This window comes from Myxine glutinosa, chromosome 1, assembly GCF_964187855.1.
Source record: "Myxine glutinosa chromosome 1, kmMyxGlut1.1, whole genome shotgun sequence".
Taxonomy (NCBI): domain Eukaryota; kingdom Metazoa; phylum Chordata; class Myxini; order Myxiniformes; family Myxinidae; genus Myxine; species Myxine glutinosa.
This window is the reverse complement of record NC_136261.1, coordinates 317,836,550-317,857,593: the sequence shown is the minus strand read 5'-3', so window position 1 is coordinate 317,857,593 and position 21,044 is coordinate 317,836,550. Positions and strand designations below refer to the sequence as shown.

Below are 21,044 nucleotides of genomic sequence, written 5' to 3'. Positions count from 1 at the left end.
GGGGTCAAAGTGGATCCAGGTTTGACCCCCCCAAAATAGGAATTTGCTTTTTCCTCTAAAACTACACACACGATTTCGATGAAACTTGACCACAACCTTCATCACCCGTGATGTACCGAAGTTTGTTCATGGCACTAAGAAAATCAAAGTCTGAGGGGCTGTAAGGGTGTCTACGGGGGTCAAAATGGGTACAGGTTTGCCCCCCCCAAAATAGGTATTTGCTTTCTTCTCTGAAACAACACACACAATTTTGATGAAACTTGACCACAACCTTCACCACCCGTGATGTACCAATGTTTGTTCAAGGCATTATAAAAATTGGGGTCTTAGGAGGCATGGAGAAGGGTTTTCCCCCCAAAATAGGTATTTTTTTTGTTTGTTTGTTTAAAGTCTTATGATTATGTTAGTATGATTCTACATGCTGCCCTGTCTTCTAGCAACCATTTGAATTGGTTTTAAATACCTTTAGTTGGTGCAGTATACTGTTCTGTTTATCCTACCAGGTGAGCACCAGGAGTATTGCACCATGACACCATGATGTTTCGTTTTAACACCACGATGATGTCGCTTAGCCTGCCATACTTTTCTCAATCCTATTCCTCCCACCAATCCCCCATGAAGTGAAGTCGTTCGCTTTGACGGATCAATTACCCTGCGCAAAGCAAAAAGATGGCCTAAGCAATTGTTTCACTTCTGTCCGTCTGTCTGTCTGTCTGTCTACAAATATCGGTTTATGATCGAGGAACAACTTAATATCAATTGAATATGTTATATTTTGAACACAAATCGGAATGTGAATCGGAAAATGAACCTGTAGTCTAGCAGTGCTTTGGCTCTGAATTTGTCCCAAACATGCAGAGGATCTCGTACCCTGGGGCAGCGTAACTGTTGGAGATTCTGTATTTTGCCAAATATGGAGCAACGCCAAGCACTATGTTTGTTTGGTGAATCTTTTTCTCAAAGATTGTTCCCAAGTCATAATTTTCTTCCAGAGGAGTTGGCAGAAGGTTTGTGATTGTGCAAATGCATGGATAAACCTCGGTGATAATGAAAAACACATCTCAGCAGAACATTGTCAGCTCTGGGTTGTTCCGTTTGACCCGTCGGCTTCATATGGTTACCATCACGCTCATGCCTTTTATGCAAGGTTGACAAAGAAAACCAAAATACATCATGCTTAGAAACAAAAAGTAAGAGTTTAAAAGACTTTTCCCATGTGCTCTTTTTCAACACTGTGCAGGGCAAGATGTTCTATGAACTCTCTAGTTTAATCTGGGGTTGGTGGAACTTGGTGCAGCGCAGGCATGATGGCTCGAATGGCCTCCTCTTGCGTCCAATTTCCTTGTGCTGCACGGCACGAGTAAACTCACCTTTTAACTGTCGAGTCTGGGTTTGATTCCTGACCTGACTATAAACTGCCGGACTGGTGATTCGCAGGCACAGTGTTGTATCGCAAAGTGTGCTGTCCCTCGGATGGACGTTAAGCCGGGTATCCTGTCTACTAGTATTAGTTGTGGACTTAAAAGATCCCACGGTGTTTTTCACGAGGAGTAAGTCGTGTGCCGAAAACCTAGGCAAATGACCTCCTCGACTACCACTAAGAAGGCAATGGCAAACCATCCACTGCAATCCTTTCCATGAAACCAATTTTCCAGCACCGAACCCGTCTGTGGGCAGGCCACCATTGGTGGACAACCGGTTGAAATTGTTCATGAACTATCAATTTAATTTAATCAAAATGTAGTACATTTTTCAAAGTAATGTCAAATGACGAAATATGAATCATTTTATTGGTCCACCACCCGGAGAGGACTGTAATTTTGCTCTCTGTATCTGTCTTTCCGTGTTCCCTTTCCCCTTTAACGTATTCAACTGAAACCTGGTTCATAGCTTTATTATGATAAGTTACAGAACAAGTTCGAGTTTCAGGGTGTTTCAACAATTTTTAATATGTGCTAAAAAAAATTTTTAAACATCAATTGCCACCTTGAGTGATGAAGCGTCAAAGTCACGTGCTACATTACGCCATTCGATTAGGCGTGTTGAGGGCGTGGTCTGAGAGGCACGAATCCAGAAAAATCACAAAACTTCCACTAAATTTTTTTTGCACAAAAACAAACCAATGGTTTTCCATTCAAACAAAAATAATAAACCACCAAAGAAAGCAGTGACTTGAATGAACCCCGTTTGTGTTTATTTAGATGAACATAAAGTCATAATTCAGTAAACCTCTAATTCTGCTGGAATTTTAATAAATTAATTCGCCTCTCGTGATTATATTATTACCTCTGCAATCAAAGGTGGATGGAGGTTATGTTTTCACCCTTGTCTGTCTGTTTGTTACTTGCCGGAAAAGATTCCGGCAAGTATGTTGGTTGGTTGGTTTGTCTGTCTGTTTGGCTGTCTGTTTGTCTGTTTGTGTGCAGTACTACGCCTACATCGTTGCACATAAAATCGCCATACTTTACACACATATTTGTCTTGCCCTGGAATAGACTGTGCCCACTTTTTAACTCTCTAGGCCCAAGGCCTCCATTATGACGTCATAATAATTCGATAATTCGACAAGTACAAAACTTCATCCAATCAAGATGCAATTTCTTGAGCGCCATGACGGCATAAACTGGTGGAGAAAAAAAAAAACATGATGACGTCATCGGTCACGTGGTTCAGCCGCCATCTTGGAAAAACCGAAAAACTTTGCACCTCTATAGTCTATATCTCCAAAAGTGCTGAATAGAAAAAATTGAGACATGGCTCATTGTAAAGAACTCTCCATGGGAAATAAAATATGTTAATGATGATGTCATAGGTGCCTCCATTATGACGTCATAATTCGACAAGTACAAAACTTCATCCAATCAAGATGAAATTTCTTGAGCATAATCTAGGAACAAATTAGTTTAGAAAACAAATAATGATGATGTCATCGGTCACGTGGTTCGGCCGCCATATTTTTAATTCTGGCAAGTCCTCGGTCTCTGACAGATTTTTCATCTGTTTGTCTGTCTATCTGTCTGTTTGTCCACACAGAATATGATTTTCTCTGCAACCGTTGGTCCGATTGACAGGAAATTTTCACCATCGGTGCAACTCCACCTGTTGAACTTTTTAATGATAATTATGATGTCATATGTCACGTGGTTCGGCCGCCATCTTGGAAAAACCGAAAAACTTTGCACCTCTATATCTCCGAAAGCGCTGAATATAAAAAATTGAGACATGGCTCATTGTAAAGAAATCTCCATGGGGAATAAAATGTGTTAATGATGATGTCATAGGTGTCTCCATTATGACGTCATAATTCGAGAAGTACAAAACTTCATCCGATCAAGATGAAATTTCTTGAGCATAATCTAGGAATAAATTAGTGGAGAAAAAATAATAATGATGTCATCGGTCACGTGGTTCGGCCGCCATATTTGTTTTAACACGAAAGCCTTAAAAACCACTGGAAATACATCCTGGCGAGGGTTTGCAATCTCTGATTGCTCTTTCTTGTTGTTATTATACTTAAGACTATTGCCAATTATATTGCTATCACTTATGTTGGATCAGGTCATTGAAAATATCAGGCCATGCCTTACCATTCTAAATTCCCAATAATAAAATGTACTTCCGTAAGGGTGTCAGGTGTTGGTGTGGGAGTGGAGGGGCAACATCGCAAGTCACAAAACCTCTTGGGGATATTGTTTTGTAATATCATTAATATTATGTTATTATCGTAAGTGTTGTTCTTAGCCCCCATTGGACTTATGGACTTGGATTTGGTCTAGTCAGTCCATCTGTCCGTGCATCCGCAAATATATCTTAGAGATGTATGGACCGATTTTGTTCATACTTGGCACAAAGACAATACATGATGGTGTACATAGGCACATCATTTTGTTTCGTGATGCGATCAAAGATGGCCGACTGGCGGCCATTTTAATTGTAGAAAAACCTGATGTTGAACAAGTCCTCAACCATTTCTCGGACATGCATTTGCTCATGTTGTTCAAACTTAGCACACAGATAACGAATTATGGCTTACATATGCACGTCATTCTTTTTGAAATCAGATCCAAGATGGCCGACTGGCGGCCATTTTGTTACCTAAGCGTGTCTCCAACAATTTATCGGGCATGCCTGGTCCGATTTTATTCAAACTTGGCACAAGCACAGGTCATGATGGCATACACATGCACCTCACTTTATTTTGCGATCTGATCAAAGATGGCCGACTGGTAGACTGGTGGCCATTTTAGTTGTAAAAAAAAACTCGATATTGACCACGTCTTCAACCTTTTCTCGGACATGCATTTACCGATTGTGTTCAAACTTTGCACACAGATAAATGAATGACGGCTCACGCATGCTTGTCATTTTTGTCAAGATCAGATCCAATATGGCCGACTGGTGGCCATTTTGTTATGTAAACGTGTCCACAACCATTTATTGAACATGCATGGTCCGATTTTGTTCAAACTTGGCACAACGACAATACATGAGCATACATGTGCAGAACATTTTGTTTTGTCACCTGACCAAAGATGGCCGACTGACAGCCTTTAACTCCGTACAACAAATTTACTTAAACTACGGTGGGGGCTATGACATTTTATCTCTTTTACTTCTTGTTACTTTTGTACTAAGAGGCTAATTCTACAGACCTTGCAAGAAAGGATCCGGTCAAATAAAACTGATGTTGAGATTATCTATTTCAGACATGGAGACTCCGTTAATACAAACATAGGGCAATACCCCTGGGCGCTCACCCAGTACGTAGAATAAAGCAGTATCCTCCGCAAAAATAAAATACACCACCCTTGATTCCGTTACAGTTTACAGTACCACTTGTACGTCACGTTGAATAATTTCTCTTTCTTTTTCTCAAGTTAATGAGGTTTACGTTTTATACCTGAGATCATGGTCGGGCCTCAGTCCATGCATCAATGATTTTTCTCTTCCTAACCTTTGTTATTTTTGTTCAGTCAGATTCTAGACCAATCTAGAGGGAATGAAATTATACCTGGGGAGGCAGGTGTGGGAGGAGGGGGGGGGGTGAGGGGGGGGGGGGTGGACGGGATCAACTACCTCAATTTGTCTCCTCTTTCACTTGATGTGTTCAGTTATCAAGTTAGGTGAGTGTTCCATTACCAATAATCAGAGCTTGCTATCGCTTGTCAGGCCAGCTGTTCCTTATCAACCGTTTCGTTGGAGTGATTGAGCCACTTGACCCCAATTGGACATGGAGCACACCCAAGTGCCAGCGGTCTGGATGTTTATACAATGTATCGCGGACATGATGGTGTAGTTCGTTCTGCGGCTTTAAAATGTTCCTTTGACTCGTTCCAAAGGCACTTTTATCAGCATTAATACTTCAAACTACGGAAAACATTTATTTTGCAATATTCAACGATTTACAAATCGTGATTAAATCTGAGGGATTACGACCTTTCCTCGGGTGGAAACTGGAAAGTCATCTTGTTTGCGTTGTGGACTGTAGGTGCAGGTAAGCTATTTTAGTATGACAAACTGTGCTACATACATGGCAATAGTTTGGAAAATCGAAAGTGATCGATTTATACATAATAAATAGCTATTTTACTCTCTATGTCAGGAAGGTTTAGCTATGTTACAAAACTGATTGATGATGACGTAGATATATAAATATGCCGGTATAATCAAAACTGGTAGAGATTGCTTTTGGTCAGTAAGTCCCTGTACATAAACTATAGAGAGTCCCGACATGGCGGCTCCGGACGATGTTCGTGCCTTTATTTAATTTCCGCTCAACGCGATGCTCTCCACAAACTCTCAACCTGAATCGATACAAATCGCCTACATCAGGGTTTCCACATTGAGTAGCATTATCATCGTGTGTGTGTGTGTACACATGTATGTGTGTGTGTGGGTATGTATGTGTGTGTGTGGGCATGTATGTGTGTGTGTGGAGATATGTGTGTGTGTGTGGAGATATGTGTGTGTGTGTGGAGATATGTGTGTGTGTGTGGAGATATGTGTGTGTGGGTGGAGATATGTGTGTGTGGGTGGAGATATGTGTGTGTGTGGGTGGAGATATGTGTGTGTGTGGGTGGAGATATGTGTGTGTGTGGGTGGAGATATGTGTGTGTGGGTGGAGATATGTGTGCGTGTGTGTGGGTGGAGATATGTGTGTGTGGTTGGAGATATGTGTGTGTGTGTGGATGGGTGGAGATATGTGTGTGGGTGGAGCTATGTGTGTGGGTGGAGATAATTTGTGTATGTGTGGGTGGAGATAATTTGTGTATGTGTGGGTGGTTGGATATATGTGTGTGTGTGTGGATGGGTGGAGATATGTGTGTGTGGGTGGAGATATGGTGTGTGGGTGGAGATATGTGTGTGTGGGTGGAGATATGTGTGTGTGGGTGGAGATATGTGTGTGTGGGTGGAGATATGTGTGTGTGGGTGGAGATATGTGTGTGTGGGTGGAGATATGTGTGTGTGGGTGGAGATATGTGTGTGTGGGTGGAGATATGTGTGTGTGGGTGGAGATATGTGTGTGTGGGTGGAGATATGTGTGTGTGGGTGGAGATATGTGTGTGTGGGTGGAGATATGTGTGTGTGGGTGGAGATATGTGTGTGTGGGTGGAGATATGTGTGTGTGGGTGGAGATATGTGTGTGTGGGTGGAGATATGTGTGTGTGGGTGGAGATATGTGTGTGTGGGTGGAGATATGTGTGTGTGGATGGAGATATGTGTGGGTGGGTGGAGATATGTGTGGGTGGGTGGAGATATGTGTGTGTGGGTGGAGATATGGTATGTGGGTGGAGATATGTGTGTGTGTGTGTGGGTGGAGATATGGTGTGTGGGTGGAGATATGTGTGTGTGTGTGTGTGGAGGTGGGTGGAGATATGGTGTGTGGGTGGAGATATGTGTGTGTGTGTGTGGGTGGGTGGAGATATGGTATGTGGGTGGAGATGTGTGTGTGTGTGTGTGTGGGTGGGTGGGTGGAGATATGGTGTGTGGGTGGAGATATGTGTCTGTGTGTGATAATTGGCTTGGCCTTGATGAACCCACTTAGCACGGCGCCTGAATCGCTCCATCTCTCAGCAGTCCGTCCCACAATTCCAGCTCCGATCCTCCTTTTGTTGTATGCCGCAGACCAAGCTAAAAGGATTCCTCTTGTATGTAATGAACACTGCTTTTTAGCTGACCTGAAACGAAGTTCAGGGGAGCTTATGCGAGGGCGCGTCGTCCGTCCGTCAGTCCGCAAACACTTGCAACTTCTCCTCTGAAACCGCTGAAGGGATTGTGACCAAATTTGGCACAAATAATATTTGTTTTGTTGTGACTTAAGTTTGTTCACGGCATTAAAAAATTGGAGTCTAAGGGGGTCTACCGGGGGGCAAAATGGATCCAGGTTTGACCCTGAAAAATAGGTATTTGCTTTCTTCTCAGAAACTACACATGCAATTTCGATGAAGCTTCACCACAATCTTCATCACCCATGATGTACCCATGTTTGTTCAAGGCATTCGAATAATTGGGGTCTGAGGAGGTATATGTGTGGGTGGTAAGTTGGGGAAGGGGTAGGGGGTTTTGGGGGAAGTTGTTGGGGAGGGGGTTTTCTTAATAAATGTTAGGGAAGGGGGAGGGGGTTTTCCCCCTAAATAGGTTTTTTGTTTGTTTGTTTATTTGTTTAAAGTCTTATGATTATGTTAGTATGCTTCGACATACTGCCCTGTCTTCCAGCAACCATTGAAATTGGTTTTAAATACCTTTAGGCAGTGCAGTATACAGTTTATTCTACCAGGTGAGCGCCAGGGGTATTGCCCTTATGTTTATAGCTGCTTGGCAGAGGCGGAGCTTTGATGCGGCTCTCAAGAGAGAGATGTTAGGCATGGTTAATGGAATCTGCAGTGCACCGGGTTGAGGTTCTGTGGTCTCGGGGTGAATTTGGCTTGCCCTGGTTGCTTTGTTTGGCGATTTAGACTGGTTGCAGGTTAATGGTGGTGCGGTTCAAACTGCTTTAGACTGCGCCTATGACTTCACAGTTTTCTCGGCCGAAATAATAAGGGGCATGGGTGTCTATCGTCATGACACCTGGTTAATTGTGCCGCCCCATGAGCATTGTAGCATAGCAAATAGGCTCGGGAACTTGCGGAGGGACGTGGACTTATCTGGCGGTTGCAGTCGTTTTGACGCGATCCATGGGGCTTGAACTGTGCAATTGGGAAGGACCCATAGCTGTTACAGTATTAAGCCAATGTAGGAGCTTGTTTGTACATGCAGGGCAGGTGGGCTTGTACCTGAATTTATTAGTACGGAGAGGACAGGTGTACCTTTACATTAGTTCAAAGTGGAGACCTCTGCATGGTTGTGATTTGTGATTTTGATCCTAGCATAAAGATGTAAGTCTTCAGACGGATACACCAAAAAGGCCAACCAAACGGAATCCTGTTAAGTGTTAAAGGTTCTTGCTGGTTAAGATTGAGAAATCCTTGTTGAGTAAAGCTACAATGATTTGGATGTTTGCTTTCTGTGCAGCTGTCCATATCTATATTTCAACTTGAGTCCAATCATGAACAACTTGAATAATCCTCGTCAGTTGAACATCATTCAAGATGGAGATGCTGGAGCTGGTGGACGCTGGAACTATGCCTTGCTTGTCCCCATGTTGAGTTTGGCTGCCTTTCGTACGTTTATTTGCATACTTTAATAAATTATTGTCACTTACATTATGGGGAATCAAGATGTTTATCCAAAATGTGTTTTTCATTTGGGATAATAAGTGGAAGTCTCATGGTCTTGATCCTACGGAATTTGGTAGGTAAAGCAAAACTTCCCATTCCCAGGACTCCAAACGGTTGTAGAAATTCCTTTAACTGAAGTTTTTTGCCACAACCTTGGGAATTATATATGTGTGTATATATATATATATATATATATATATATATATATATATATATATATATATATATATATATATATATATATATACACACTACTCACAATAAGTTAGGGATATTGGCAGGTTCTTCGGTGTGGTTGATTTTGTGTATTAATTATGTTGAAAAAAGTTGTTGGTCCTAATTCTATGGTTATTAATGAGTGTGAAAAAACACAGCATTCTTGATTTCAATACCCTAACCCTAACCCCTATAAAAAACATAGTCACTCCCACAATATCCCGAACTTATTGTGAGTAGTGTATATATATATGTATATCTACAGTCATGTGAAAAAGTAAGTACACCCCATGTAAAGTTTTGACTTTTTCAACATATTTCAACATACAATTTGATCTTCATTTCATCAATATTAATAGATAAAGGTGATATAATATAGCATATCATGAAACATTTACATTTTGTAGTCCATTGTATAATTTAAATAAACATAAATGCAAATTTTGCATGTGGAAAAAGGAAGTACACCCTTGGCTCTAATAGGTGGTATTGCCCCCTTTGGCAGAAACAACCTCAAGTAGGCGTTTCATCTAACTGTCTACCAGTCTCTGACATCGACTGGGAAAATTTTTGCCCACTCCTCCATGCAGAATTCTTTCAGCTGTGCGATGTTTGAGGGGTTTCTTGCATGCACAGCTTGTTTCAAATCCTCCCACAACATCTCGATGGGATTTAGATCCAGGCTTTGACTTGGCCATTCCAGAACCCTCCATTTCTTTCTTTTCAGCCATTCCTGGGTGGATTTACTGGTATGTTTAGGGTCATTGTCATGTTGCAAGGTCCACCTTCGGTTGAGCTTCAACTTTCCGACAAATGGCCTCACATTATCCTCAAGCACCCTCTGGTACAATGAAGAATTAATAGTGGATTACATGATGGTGAGCTGCCCAGGCCCTGATGCAGCAAAGCTGCCCCAAACCATAATATTTCCACCACCATGCTTTACAGTTGGTATCAGGTTCTTGTGGTCAAATGCTGTCTTTGGTTTTCGCCAAACATGTCTTCTGGTACTGTGGCCAAATAGCTCTACCTTTGACTCATCTGTCTATCTAGAGCACATTGTTCCAGAAGTGCTGGTCTTTGCCGAGGTGTTCATTGGCAAACCTTAGTCTTGCCCTGATGTTCTTTCTGGACAGCAACAGTTTCCTCCTGGCACACCTCCCATGTAGATAAAATTTGTGCAGCCTCTTTCTAATGGTAGACTCGTGCACTTTGACATCAACAGTGGCAAGAGCTACCTGTAGGTCCCGTGATGACATTCTGGGGTTCTTCGAGACTTCTTTCAGCATCTTGCGGTCTGCTCTCGGGCTGAACTTGCTTGGGCAGCCTGGCCTGAACAAGTTGGCAGTTGTTTGGAATCTTCTCCACTTGTAGATGATCTTCCGGACAGTCGAATTATTGATTTCAAATTGTTTGGAGATCTTTTTAAATCCCTTCCCAGACTCGTAGGCATCTATAACCTTCTTTCTGAAGGCCTCAGAGAGCTCTTTTGATCTAGGGTTGGTGACGCCACGCACTTCAACAACAAAGAGCAAACCAAACAATGTCTGAGGTTTAAATAAGACAGGTTCCTCCAAGATCCTCTCTAACAATGTTCTAATCATTTGCACCTGAGCTGGTGCACCTGAGTCAAATTTTAGGTATTTGAAGTAGTGATAAATGTAGGGGTGTACTTACCTTTTCCACATGCGAAATTTGCATTTATGTTTATTTAAATTATACAATGGACTACAAAATGTAAATGTTTCATGATTTACATGGGGTGTACTTACTCTTTCACGTGACTGTAGATATATATATATATATTCGAGGCTCATCGAAGAGCTAGGAAACAGAACAGATCAGGACACAACATAACAAAGGAAACAGGAGAAATGCCAATAGCAGGGCGGAGAGAGAAGGTAGACGAAAACAGACAAACGAGGGATGCAGGTAACGATTAGGGGTAGGAGAGAACGCAAGGGGTGGATAAGATGGATACATAAGCAAAGTTTTGGGAGGGGTTGGAGGTGGTATAACGGGTGAGAAAAAGATCATGGTTTTGGATGTTGTTGAACAGCGTGAAGACCCGAAAGGATGAATTGGATCGAAGAGTGTGTGGAATGCGGTTCCGCAGGTGGGAAGAGAGGGGAATAAATGAGTGGAGGTGAGCGGTGGTTCAGGATTTAGGGTAGGCAGTTTCACCAGGAGGGGCTTACCAGAAAGGAGGTAGTAGGAGCGAGAGAGACCACCAACCCCTCTGTGATGGGAAAGTGATAGGCCCATAGACGCAGCTTCATTGCGAGAGATTTGAAATGACCTTGACAGCTTTGGTTTCCACGCTTTGGTTTCCACAGCGTCAAGCTGAGTAAAATGCGAGGCAGGAGAGCTAGCCCAGAGGGGAGAGCAGGACTCCATCAAGCTGTGGATGAAAGCCTTCTTGGTGCATAGGAGCTCAGGTGTGCCAAGGAAGGACTTAGTCCAACAGAGGATGCCCAGTCGGCGTCTGGTTTTGCTGGCCATCTTTGAAATGTGGTTTGCCCAAGAAAGATCATGGCTGAGAGTGAGACCCAAGAGTTTTAATGACTGAACCTCTTCGTGAAGGTTGTTGAGAAAGATGATGGGATATTTTGCAGAACGTTCCTGAGAGAGAGAGAGAGAGAGAGAGAGAGAGAGAGAGAGAGAGAGAGAGAGAGAGAGAGAGAGAGAGAGAGAGAGAGAGAGAGAGAGAGAGAGAGAGAGACAGACAGAGAGACAGACACACAGAGACAGACACACAGAGACAGACACACAGAGATAGACACACAGAGATAGACACACAGAGACAGACACACAGAGACAGACACACAGAGACAGACACACAGAGACAGACACACAGAGACAGACACACAGAGACAGACACACAGAGACAGACACACAGAGACAGACACACAGAGACAGACACACAGAGACAGACACACAGAGACAGACACACAGAGACAGACACACAGAGACAGACACACAGAGACAGACACACAGAGACAGACACACAGAGACAGACACACAGAGACAGACACACAGAGACAGACACACAGAGACAGACACACAGAGACAGACACACAGAGACAGACACACAGAGACAGACACACAGAGACAGACACACAGAGACAGACACACAGAGACAGACACACAGAGACAGACACACAGAGACAGACACACAGAGACAGACACACAGAGACAGACACACAGAGACAGACACACAGAGACAGACACACAGAGACAGACACACAGAGACAGACACACAGAGACAGACACACAGAGACAGACACACAGAGACAGACACACAGAGACAGACACACAGAGACAGACACACAGAGACAGACACACAGAGACAGACACACAGAGACAGACACACAGAGACAGACACACAGAGACAGACACACAGAGACAGACACACAGAGACAGACACACAGAGACAGACACACAGAGACAGACACACAGAGACAGACACACAGAGACAGACACACAGAGACAGACACACAGAGACAGACACACAGAGACAGACACACAGAGACAGACACACAGAGACAGACACACAGAGACAGACACACAGAGACAGACACATAGAGACAGACACATAGAGACAGACACATAGAGACAGACACATAGAGACAGACACATAGAGACAGACACATAGAGACAGACACATAGAGACAGACACATAGAGACAGACACATAGAGACAGACACATAGAGACAGACACATAGAGACAGACACATAGAGACAGACACATAGAGACAGACACATAGACAGACAGAGGGAGACACAGACACACATAGACAGACAAAGGGAGACACAGACACACAGACATTTATCAGGATTGAAAGACAGTCCAGGTGTGTTGACCAGTTTGTGATTTTTGTCAAGGTCTGAGGAGAGGGAAGAGGTTGCTGCCTGTCTGGCAGAAGGATGTGGGATGTCACAGCAGAGTGGCGTCATCAGCAAAGAGATAAAGAGGATTTTCCAGAGAATCAGAGAGATCATTTTTGAAGATTAGGAATAGGATGCGGCCTAAAACACTGCCTTGGGATACTCCAGTCTTGACAGGGGGAGGCGATGAGAGGGTTTCATTGAGAGTCCCACATTGGCTACGAGAGTGGAAGAAGTCAGTAACGTAAGAATGGAGTTGGCCTTGGATTCCATAGGCAGAGAGTTTGGAGAGCAAGGCAAGATGCCAGACTGTATGAAAAGCTCGAGATATGTCCAGGGAGACGGTCCTGATCTCATGTCTGATATTGCGGGCCTCTATCCATTGTTGTTGGGAGAGTAGAAGTAGCATGTCCAAGGTAGAGTGCCCAGGTCTGAATCTGAATTGATGATCTGAGATGAGGCTGTTGGAGAAAAGGAATGACCTTATGTCAACTACGATGGTAGATTTCATGACCTTGCTAATGATTGGAAGTAAGCCAATTGGTCTGTAGTTGAGGGGATCCGTTTTTGCACATTTTATGTAATGCTGTGATGTTGGCTGATTTCCAAGCAGATGGAAGACGACCGAGGGTAAATGTCGGGATGAAAAGGGCAGAGAGAGGAAGTCAAAATCAGCAGAGCATATTTTTAGGATACGTGAGCCAATGCCGTCCAGTTTCAGAGTCAGAGTCGAGGGTTGAAAGAAGCTTTTCCAACTTCTCAGGTGCAAAATAAAAAATTTCAAAATTTGGTTTTACATGCCATTATTTTAATTCCTGCAACGAAATCAATAGTGTGAGAAACGTGATATTTATGGTACGAGACAAATCAGTAAATATATTTTGTGACCAGTGTCACATCTTGTGTCATACACGTCCCTTTTGTGATGGGTAGTCCTCATCTGGCCCTACCCACAAACAAGAGGTGTTTACGCATACCATATTAGTCTGACCAAATGTCATTTATATTGACAAAATGTCAATTTATAGATGTCACGGACATAGAAAATGTCTGCGGCATCTATAAATAAAACACCCTGCCTCCTCAGTGCCACGCGTAACAGACAACTTAGGTCCCTGTTACATGGCAATCTAACCTACTCGAAACACAAGGACCATGTTGCACTTACCACAGTCTAGCTATGGATACCCCCTCCCCCCTCCCGGCTCCCACCCCCCTCTCTTTTATATATGTTTTCCTTTTGAAAAGCTAGGAAAGTTATGAAATATATGATGACTGCCTGTAGGATTTGCCAAGTCAAGTATCCCAATTAATATCAGTTTATCAGCCATTTATATCATCAATGTTTGATGAACTTAAAAGCTCCTTTAACATGCTCTTCATAGGTTGGGTTTGGTCACGAGAATGCCAACGAGAGAAGGATGAAACAAAGAAAGAGATACAGAAGGAGGTGGAGGACACCAAATATTCTCTGAACACAAAATACCAACACCTACTGTCAGAATGCTCTGCCACAGTTGCTCACCTTGAGCTCCAGCAGGAGATGATGGTGCAGGAAATGCGTATGGCACACGCAAATGAGCAAAAACACGCCGAAGAACGACGCCTTGTGACTGAAGAGCGTGCAAGTTTGAGTAGGGAGCGAGAGGTTTTGGAGGCCCTACAGAGACGTGAGGCTGTTCCCCTTCTTCTGGAAGAAGAAGCAGCATTAGGACAAGCCCGTGATACTCTGAACTGGCTTCGAGGGGCACTGATGAAGCGACAAGAGATGTACTGCAGCCTGCGCATGCAGCGTCTTATCCGCCACACTCACGAACGCGTTGTGATGGAGCGGGCCAAATTTGAGTCCCACGGACCAGTGGCTTCACTGCACCTTGATGAGGGAATCCGTGACATTTTCCAACACGACACTCATTGTGCCAAGATACAAAATGTGGACCCAACTCAAAATGGGAGACTCATGTGGCTTTACTTAAAGCACTGGGAGCTGCAGCTGGAAGTGCAAAAGCTTCAAAAGGTCAACACTCAGCTCAACCCTGGAAAGGCTTCAACTTCTACATGAAGTGTCATGTGTTCCATGAAATGGTGTTCTTCAACGAATGCCTGTTTTCATCATCTGCACTGCTGTTGTAAATGCGTAGTTGACGTTTTCATTTCAAATACCACACTTATTTTTGCTTTTACCCCTTATGCATCTTTCTTTTTGTGAAATGTCTCATTTATTCTGCATGGCTGTAGATTTAGATTAAATCCATCATGAGTGCAAATGAAAGGTTTATTGTGATCTTTAACCTCTTTGCTTATTCTTCTTGCTTGTGGTGAGAGCACACGCAATGCCTTTGCACTTTTGTTTAATACCGGTATTCAATGAGAATTTGTTGTGTTTGTTGCATCCTGGCTGTGCCGCTGATTATGGCAGCGACGATTGCCTACTCTTTAAAAATGACGCTGGGATCTTTAACTTCCACCAGATAATGCTTGGGGAGTGGTCCCTAGACTGGACAGCTCGAAGGCAAGTGCAGCCTCTTCTTAGAATAATGGTCTTTCATATTGCAGTAAAGGATTTTTTGTGACCATTATTGAACCTCACCATCTTGCACTTTATGTACTGAGTGAGGGCTGGTCAGGTAACCCGAAGGTCAAGTCTACTCTTCCTGTAAAACTGGATTATATTAATTAAGCCAGGTGTCCCATCTACTGGGAAGAGCAATGGCATACGACACATGTTTAGCTCACATGGACTTTAGTCTGGTGAGCTTGTGCGATCGAGTAGTATTCGTAGGTAAGTCAGTCAGTGAGTGACTGAGTGAGTCTGTAAACACTTCAGCCATTATCGATTGAACCAAACACATGATTCTGATGAAACTTGACCACCAGCTTCATATTTGATGCCTAGCAAAAGTGTATTGACTGCATCAAAATCTGCGCTCATTAAAGGGCTTCACGGTGGGTGGAGGGATATTTGGACCCCCCACCCCCCTCTCCTCCCTCCGAAAAGAGGTATTTGCTATCTTCTCCGGACCTGCACACACAATTTTGATGAAACCTGCCCCCATGCTTCATATTTGATGCCTAATGACAGTGTATTGACCGCATCATAATCTGCGCTCATTAAAGGGGATTACGTGGAAGGGAGGAGGGGTTTGACACCCCCCCCCCCCCAAAAAAAAAATTTTGCTCTCTTCTCCGAAACTACGCCTGAAATTTCAATGAAACTTGCCCACAACCTTCATCACCCATAGTGTACCAATTCATAAAGTACCAATTCATAAGTAATTTCATACCAAATTTTCATACCAAAATTTTTATTTGTTTCATACCATAATTGTTTATGCATATACCTAGGAAGTTTATGGTTATACCAAGGAAGCTGAAATTTCGGCACAATAGTGAGCAAGTAACTTGTCAAAAACGGTATTTTTTGTTTTTTGACATCATTTAATTGATGAGTTATTTAATTATTAGCGATTAATGAATATTTATGTTTATGTTTATTTATGTTTATACATAATTGTTTATGTTTATATTCATACCATGTTTCATACCATAATTTCATACCATAAATTTTCATACCAATTTCATACCAAAAAGTAAATTCATACCAAATTCATAAAGTACCAATTCAATTCATCAATCAATCAATTAATCATGGTTTTATTATCAATTCGTCGCAGCCAAAGGCTGAATTGTGAATGATTTACAACATAACATAAAATACGAGATCATGAAATAAATAAGTCAATAATTTGCAATCACTATAACATCTACAAATAATTAAAATGAATAAAAAAACAATTACTACTCTACAAGTACATATTCAAGCATTAATAATACTAGGGCATGCCCGTACTATATATATGCCCGTACTATATATCTATCTAAAATTATATCCCCCCCCTCTATTTACATGAAATGGTTTGGTCCATTCGCAACGCCAAAGCGAACGGCGAACGGCTTGCGAGTACAGTGACAATCCCCCCCCTCTATTTACATGAAATGGTTTCGTCCATTCGCAACGACCACAGAACCCCCCCCTCTATTTACATGGAATGGTTTGGTCCATTCGCAACGCCGGCACACGCGATCGTTCGCTGCTCTCTGATTGGTTGAATCGTTTTTTGGACATAGCTCGGTAACTACTTGTCCGATTAATATGAAACCTTGAAAAGGCACATCCTCGGGTCCCCAGCAATATACCTGGCAAGTTTCAAGTATATCGGACCCGTGGTTGTCGAGAAACAGCGGTCACAGACAAACAAACACACAGACACACAGACACACACACACACAGAGATTACTGGAATTATAGATAGATAACAAGCATTCTGAGTATTGCGCTGCAATACATGTCCCCTACCGGCAGTCTGTCGTCCAGAAAACTGTTGGGGAAATTACCAAAGTTCAAAGTGCCATAACTTTGTCAAAAATGATCGAAACGTCGTGAAGTTCGAACTTGATCTGTAACTTATCATGAGGAAACCATGTACCGAGTTTGAAATCATTAGCAAAGAGTTTAGAAAAAAAGTCTGGAAAACTGTTCTTTGCGTGACGGACTGACAGACTGACAGACTGACAGACTGACAGACTGACAGACGGAGGGACGGAGTGAAAACCTATAGTCCCCTCCGGTGTACACCGGTAGGGGACTAATAAGCATCGTTTAAGGTACACACAATATTGTAAAATACACCCATTGTCATAAAATACACACATATAAAATACACGTATAAAATACACACATATAAAATACACACGTATAAAATACACACGTATAAAATACACACGTTTAAAATACACACGTATAAAATACACATGTATAAAATACACACATATAAAATACACACATATAAAATACACACATATAAAATACACACATATAAAATACACACGTATAAAATACACACATATAAAATACACACGTATAAAATACACACGTATAAAATACACATGTATAAAATACACATATAAAATACACACTGTTAAAATGGCTGCAATAATAAGTACCACGTTCCAAGATGAATATTTCCTTAAAATATAAAACTAGGATATATTTTAAGTTATGAATCTCACTTGGAGAATATGTATTAAGAGATTAATCTTACTTAGAACACATTCATGGTATTTAAAAGTCTGACTATATAAGGCATTGCACTCTTTCTGTAACGTTCAGTCCTGCACCTAATTTCTATAAGCTTATTGCTGTGACGTAATTGTCTAAGTGACGATTGTTTGTTTGGTAACCAGTCTGGGAATCTACTATACAAAGAAGATGCAAAGTTGCTACAAAGTTGTTCACGACGTTCGTGCAGTGAATTCAGCTGGCAGGTACTCAAAGCATTGCGGTAGGAATCATAATCGCCAGCAAAAATAATTCTCAATGCTCTTCTTTGTATCGATTCAATCAATGCATGCTGTTGTTGTGTCAATGAGGAATGCCATACGGGACAGCAATATTCTAACATAGGTCTGATGTAAGAAGTGTACACAGTGATGAGCTCTTCTATCGGAATGTGGAACTTCCTCAAGGATTGAAGCATATACAACTTTCTCGACGCTTTCAAAACGATGAGGTTTACATGATCTGCCCACTTGAGATCATTGCTGACAACAACTCCCAACAGTTTGACCTGCTGACTTTCCTCCAGTCTAACGTTGTTAAGTTGGATTAGCAGTGGTGGCAGCTGGCGGTGAATAAACGACACTCGCATTATTTGGCACTTAACTGGGTTGAGCTCCACTGTTCAAATTCTGTAAGGACTGTTGATAGGGTAGATGGAGAGTCCATTTGACGCGACTCTGCCAAAGTTGTCATCCACATATTTTCACCTCTTAATATCAGATAACTGGAGAGCATCATTGATGAGGGCCAAGAAGATGAGTGGGGCCCAGTCGCGTTCCTTGTGGGACTCCACCAGTTGTTGAGAGAGGCATAGAAAGTTCTCCCTTATAACGAACTTGCTGGATGCGGTTTGTGAGGAAGCTGCAGACCCACTGAATTATGGAAGGTCTTGCTCCCATCACGTACAGTTTGTTGATGGCTACCGTGTGATCCACTGAATCAAAAGCCTTCGAAAAGTCAGTCAAAACAATAGTCGAATTCATAATTCGCCCATGGTGTACCAATTCATAAGGTGTACCAACTCACGGCTTTAAAAATATCAGGGTCTGAGGGGATCTGGGGGGGTGGTTTGAATGACTGTTACTCCTGATCCAGGTGAGCTTCAGGACCCGCGGTCCTATTTGTTTCTATGTGAGTGAGTTTCAGCAGCACCAGCACTGGCAAGAGTGGAACATCTTTGTGGGATAGGTGGATCGTTCACTTTCGTCATCATCATCATCATTTCGTATGCAGCCTGCGGCTTCTGGTTGCATCGTTTCTGGAAGCACGGTTGTGCTACTGATGCGGTGTCCCCTGTTTCCAGTAAGCTGGTACACATTTTGCCGACCTCTGAAGGATTACAGGCGGTGTCAAGCCACCCGATGTTGTTCCAATGGCACGATAGGGTCTCAAACTCAAGACCCTAAGATCTTAAGCCAGACATCTTAACCGTTACGCCAACACTAGGCTTTACACATTAGTGAACCCACCTGTTTATTCACTCGTGTTGATGCGAGCAGTATAACTTATCAGTTGTTTGTCACCTTTATGAAACTCGTACTTTATGTGAAAAAGTTAACGCCATTTTCAAAATAAATGTTTCGGTGCTTTTTTTGAATGATTACATCAAGCACGTGAACTTTAACATGTGCAATTGACATTATAGTGTTTTGCACTTTGGGAATACATACAGCAGGTAAAGATTTCCTCCAATGCAGTCATAAGAGTCGTTTTGTAAAAGGTCATGCCGCCCCACGAATATAAACAGCCAGGAGATTTCATCATTCATCTTTAGTTGTGCTTGCACCAAATTGAAATCCCCAACAGGATTATGGAATGGTTTTGCCGTTTGCTTCTTTAGTGAAGCCATGTTTGACATTTTGATTTGTGATTAGTGTTTCTAGCAAAGTGCCTTTTGTTCTTGTTGAAAACGTGAAACCAAAGACCGCTTGAAGTAGCACCACTCCCACCCCAACCACCGGTTAGCTTAAAAACGAACACCGCCCATGGATTTGTCCAGTGTTGTGAGGCTAGATAGAGGCTCTTGTTGAGAATCCAGGACGAAGTTCGTGGAGCAATTATAAAAAGAAAGCGGTACACGCGTTTCAAAGTGAGAATAGTCGTTTAAACTTTCAGGGGGGGGGAAAGTATCGGTGCGTGGTGTGAAGATATAAGGATGCTTCGTGGTGGTCGTCTCTTGTCCATACTCACGATTGCTGCAGGTGAGAATGTCGTTGCTGCTCGAGCTTTATTTATTTAGTTCCTTGCTTTGTAACTTGCAAAATCGAAGATTTTTCAAGTATATTGGTTGGTCTTGTGCGTTATTCTGTTTGTTACTTGCCGGAAAAGATTCCGGCAAGTATGTTGATCTGTTCGTTTTTCCGGCAAGTATGTTGATCTGTTCGTTTGTTACTTGCCGGAAAATTTTTTCCGGCAAGTATGTTGATCTGTTCGTTTGTTACTTGCCGGAAAAGATTCCGGCAAGTATGTTGATCTGTTCGTTTGTTACTTGCCGGAAAAATTTTCCGGCAAGTATGTTGATCTGTTCGTTTGTTTGTCTGTCTGTCTGTCTGTCTGTCTGTTTGTCTGTCTGTTTGCAGCACTGCGTCTACACCGTTGCACGTAGAATCGCCAAACTTTGCACACATATTGGTCTTGCCCTGGAATAGACTGTGCCCAATTGATGACGTCATCGGTGACGTGGTTCGGCCGCCATCTTGGAAAAACCGAAAAACTTTGCACCTCTATATCTCCGAAAGTACTGAACAGAAAAAATTGAGACATGGCTCATTGTAAAGAACTCTCCATGGGGAATAAAATATGTAAATGATGACGTCATCAGTCACGTGGTTCGGTCGCCATCTTGGAAAAACGGCAAAACGTTGCGCCACTATATCTCCAAAAGTGCTGAACAGAAAAAATTGAGACATGGCTCATTGTAAAGAACTCTCCATGGGGAATAAAATATGTTAATGATGACGTCATATGTCACGTGGTTGGCCGCCATCTTGGAAAAACGGCAAAACGTTGCGCCACTATATCTCCAAACGTGCTGAACAGAAAAAATTGAGACATGGCTCATTGTAAAGAACTCTCCATGGGGAATAAAATATGTTAATGATGAC

The 21,044-nt window shown here is 42.5% G+C and overlaps 1 protein-coding gene across 3 annotated transcripts; it reads left to right on the top strand.

The window, feature by feature from the left end:
* The first annotated feature begins 5,083 nt into the window (after positions 1–5,083).
* On the top strand, positions 5,084–15,400 carry CCDC127 (coiled-coil domain containing 127). 3 transcript variants are annotated; one of them, XM_068096311.2, is made up of 3 exons: positions 5,084–5,123; positions 8,512–8,660; positions 14,207–15,400. In XM_068096311.2, exons 2-3 carry the CDS (start codon positions 8,546–8,548, stop codon positions 14,881–14,883), a joined length of 792 nt encoding a protein of 263 aa, XP_067952412.2. In that variant the 5' UTR covers positions 5,084–5,123; positions 8,512–8,545; the 3' UTR covers positions 14,884–15,400. The 3 variants fall into 3 exon arrangements, with proteins under 3 accessions (XP_067952412.2, XP_067952404.2, XP_078625414.1); XM_068096303.2 differs by lacking the exon at positions 5,084–5,123 and adding an exon at positions 5,397–5,494; XM_078769288.1 differs by lacking the exon at positions 5,084–5,123 and adding an exon at positions 5,405–5,488.
* The last annotated feature ends 5,644 nt before the right edge of the window (positions 15,401–21,044 follow it).

Coding starts and splice junctions, on each gene's coding strand:
- CCDC127 (XM_068096311.2), top strand. CDS start 8,546: ATGAACAACTTGAATAATCCTCGTCAGTTGAACATCATTCAAGATGGA. Junction 8,661..14,206: donor GTTGAGTTTGGCTGCCTTTC/GTACGTTTATTT, acceptor TGCTCTTCATAG/GTTGGGTTTGGTCACGAGAA.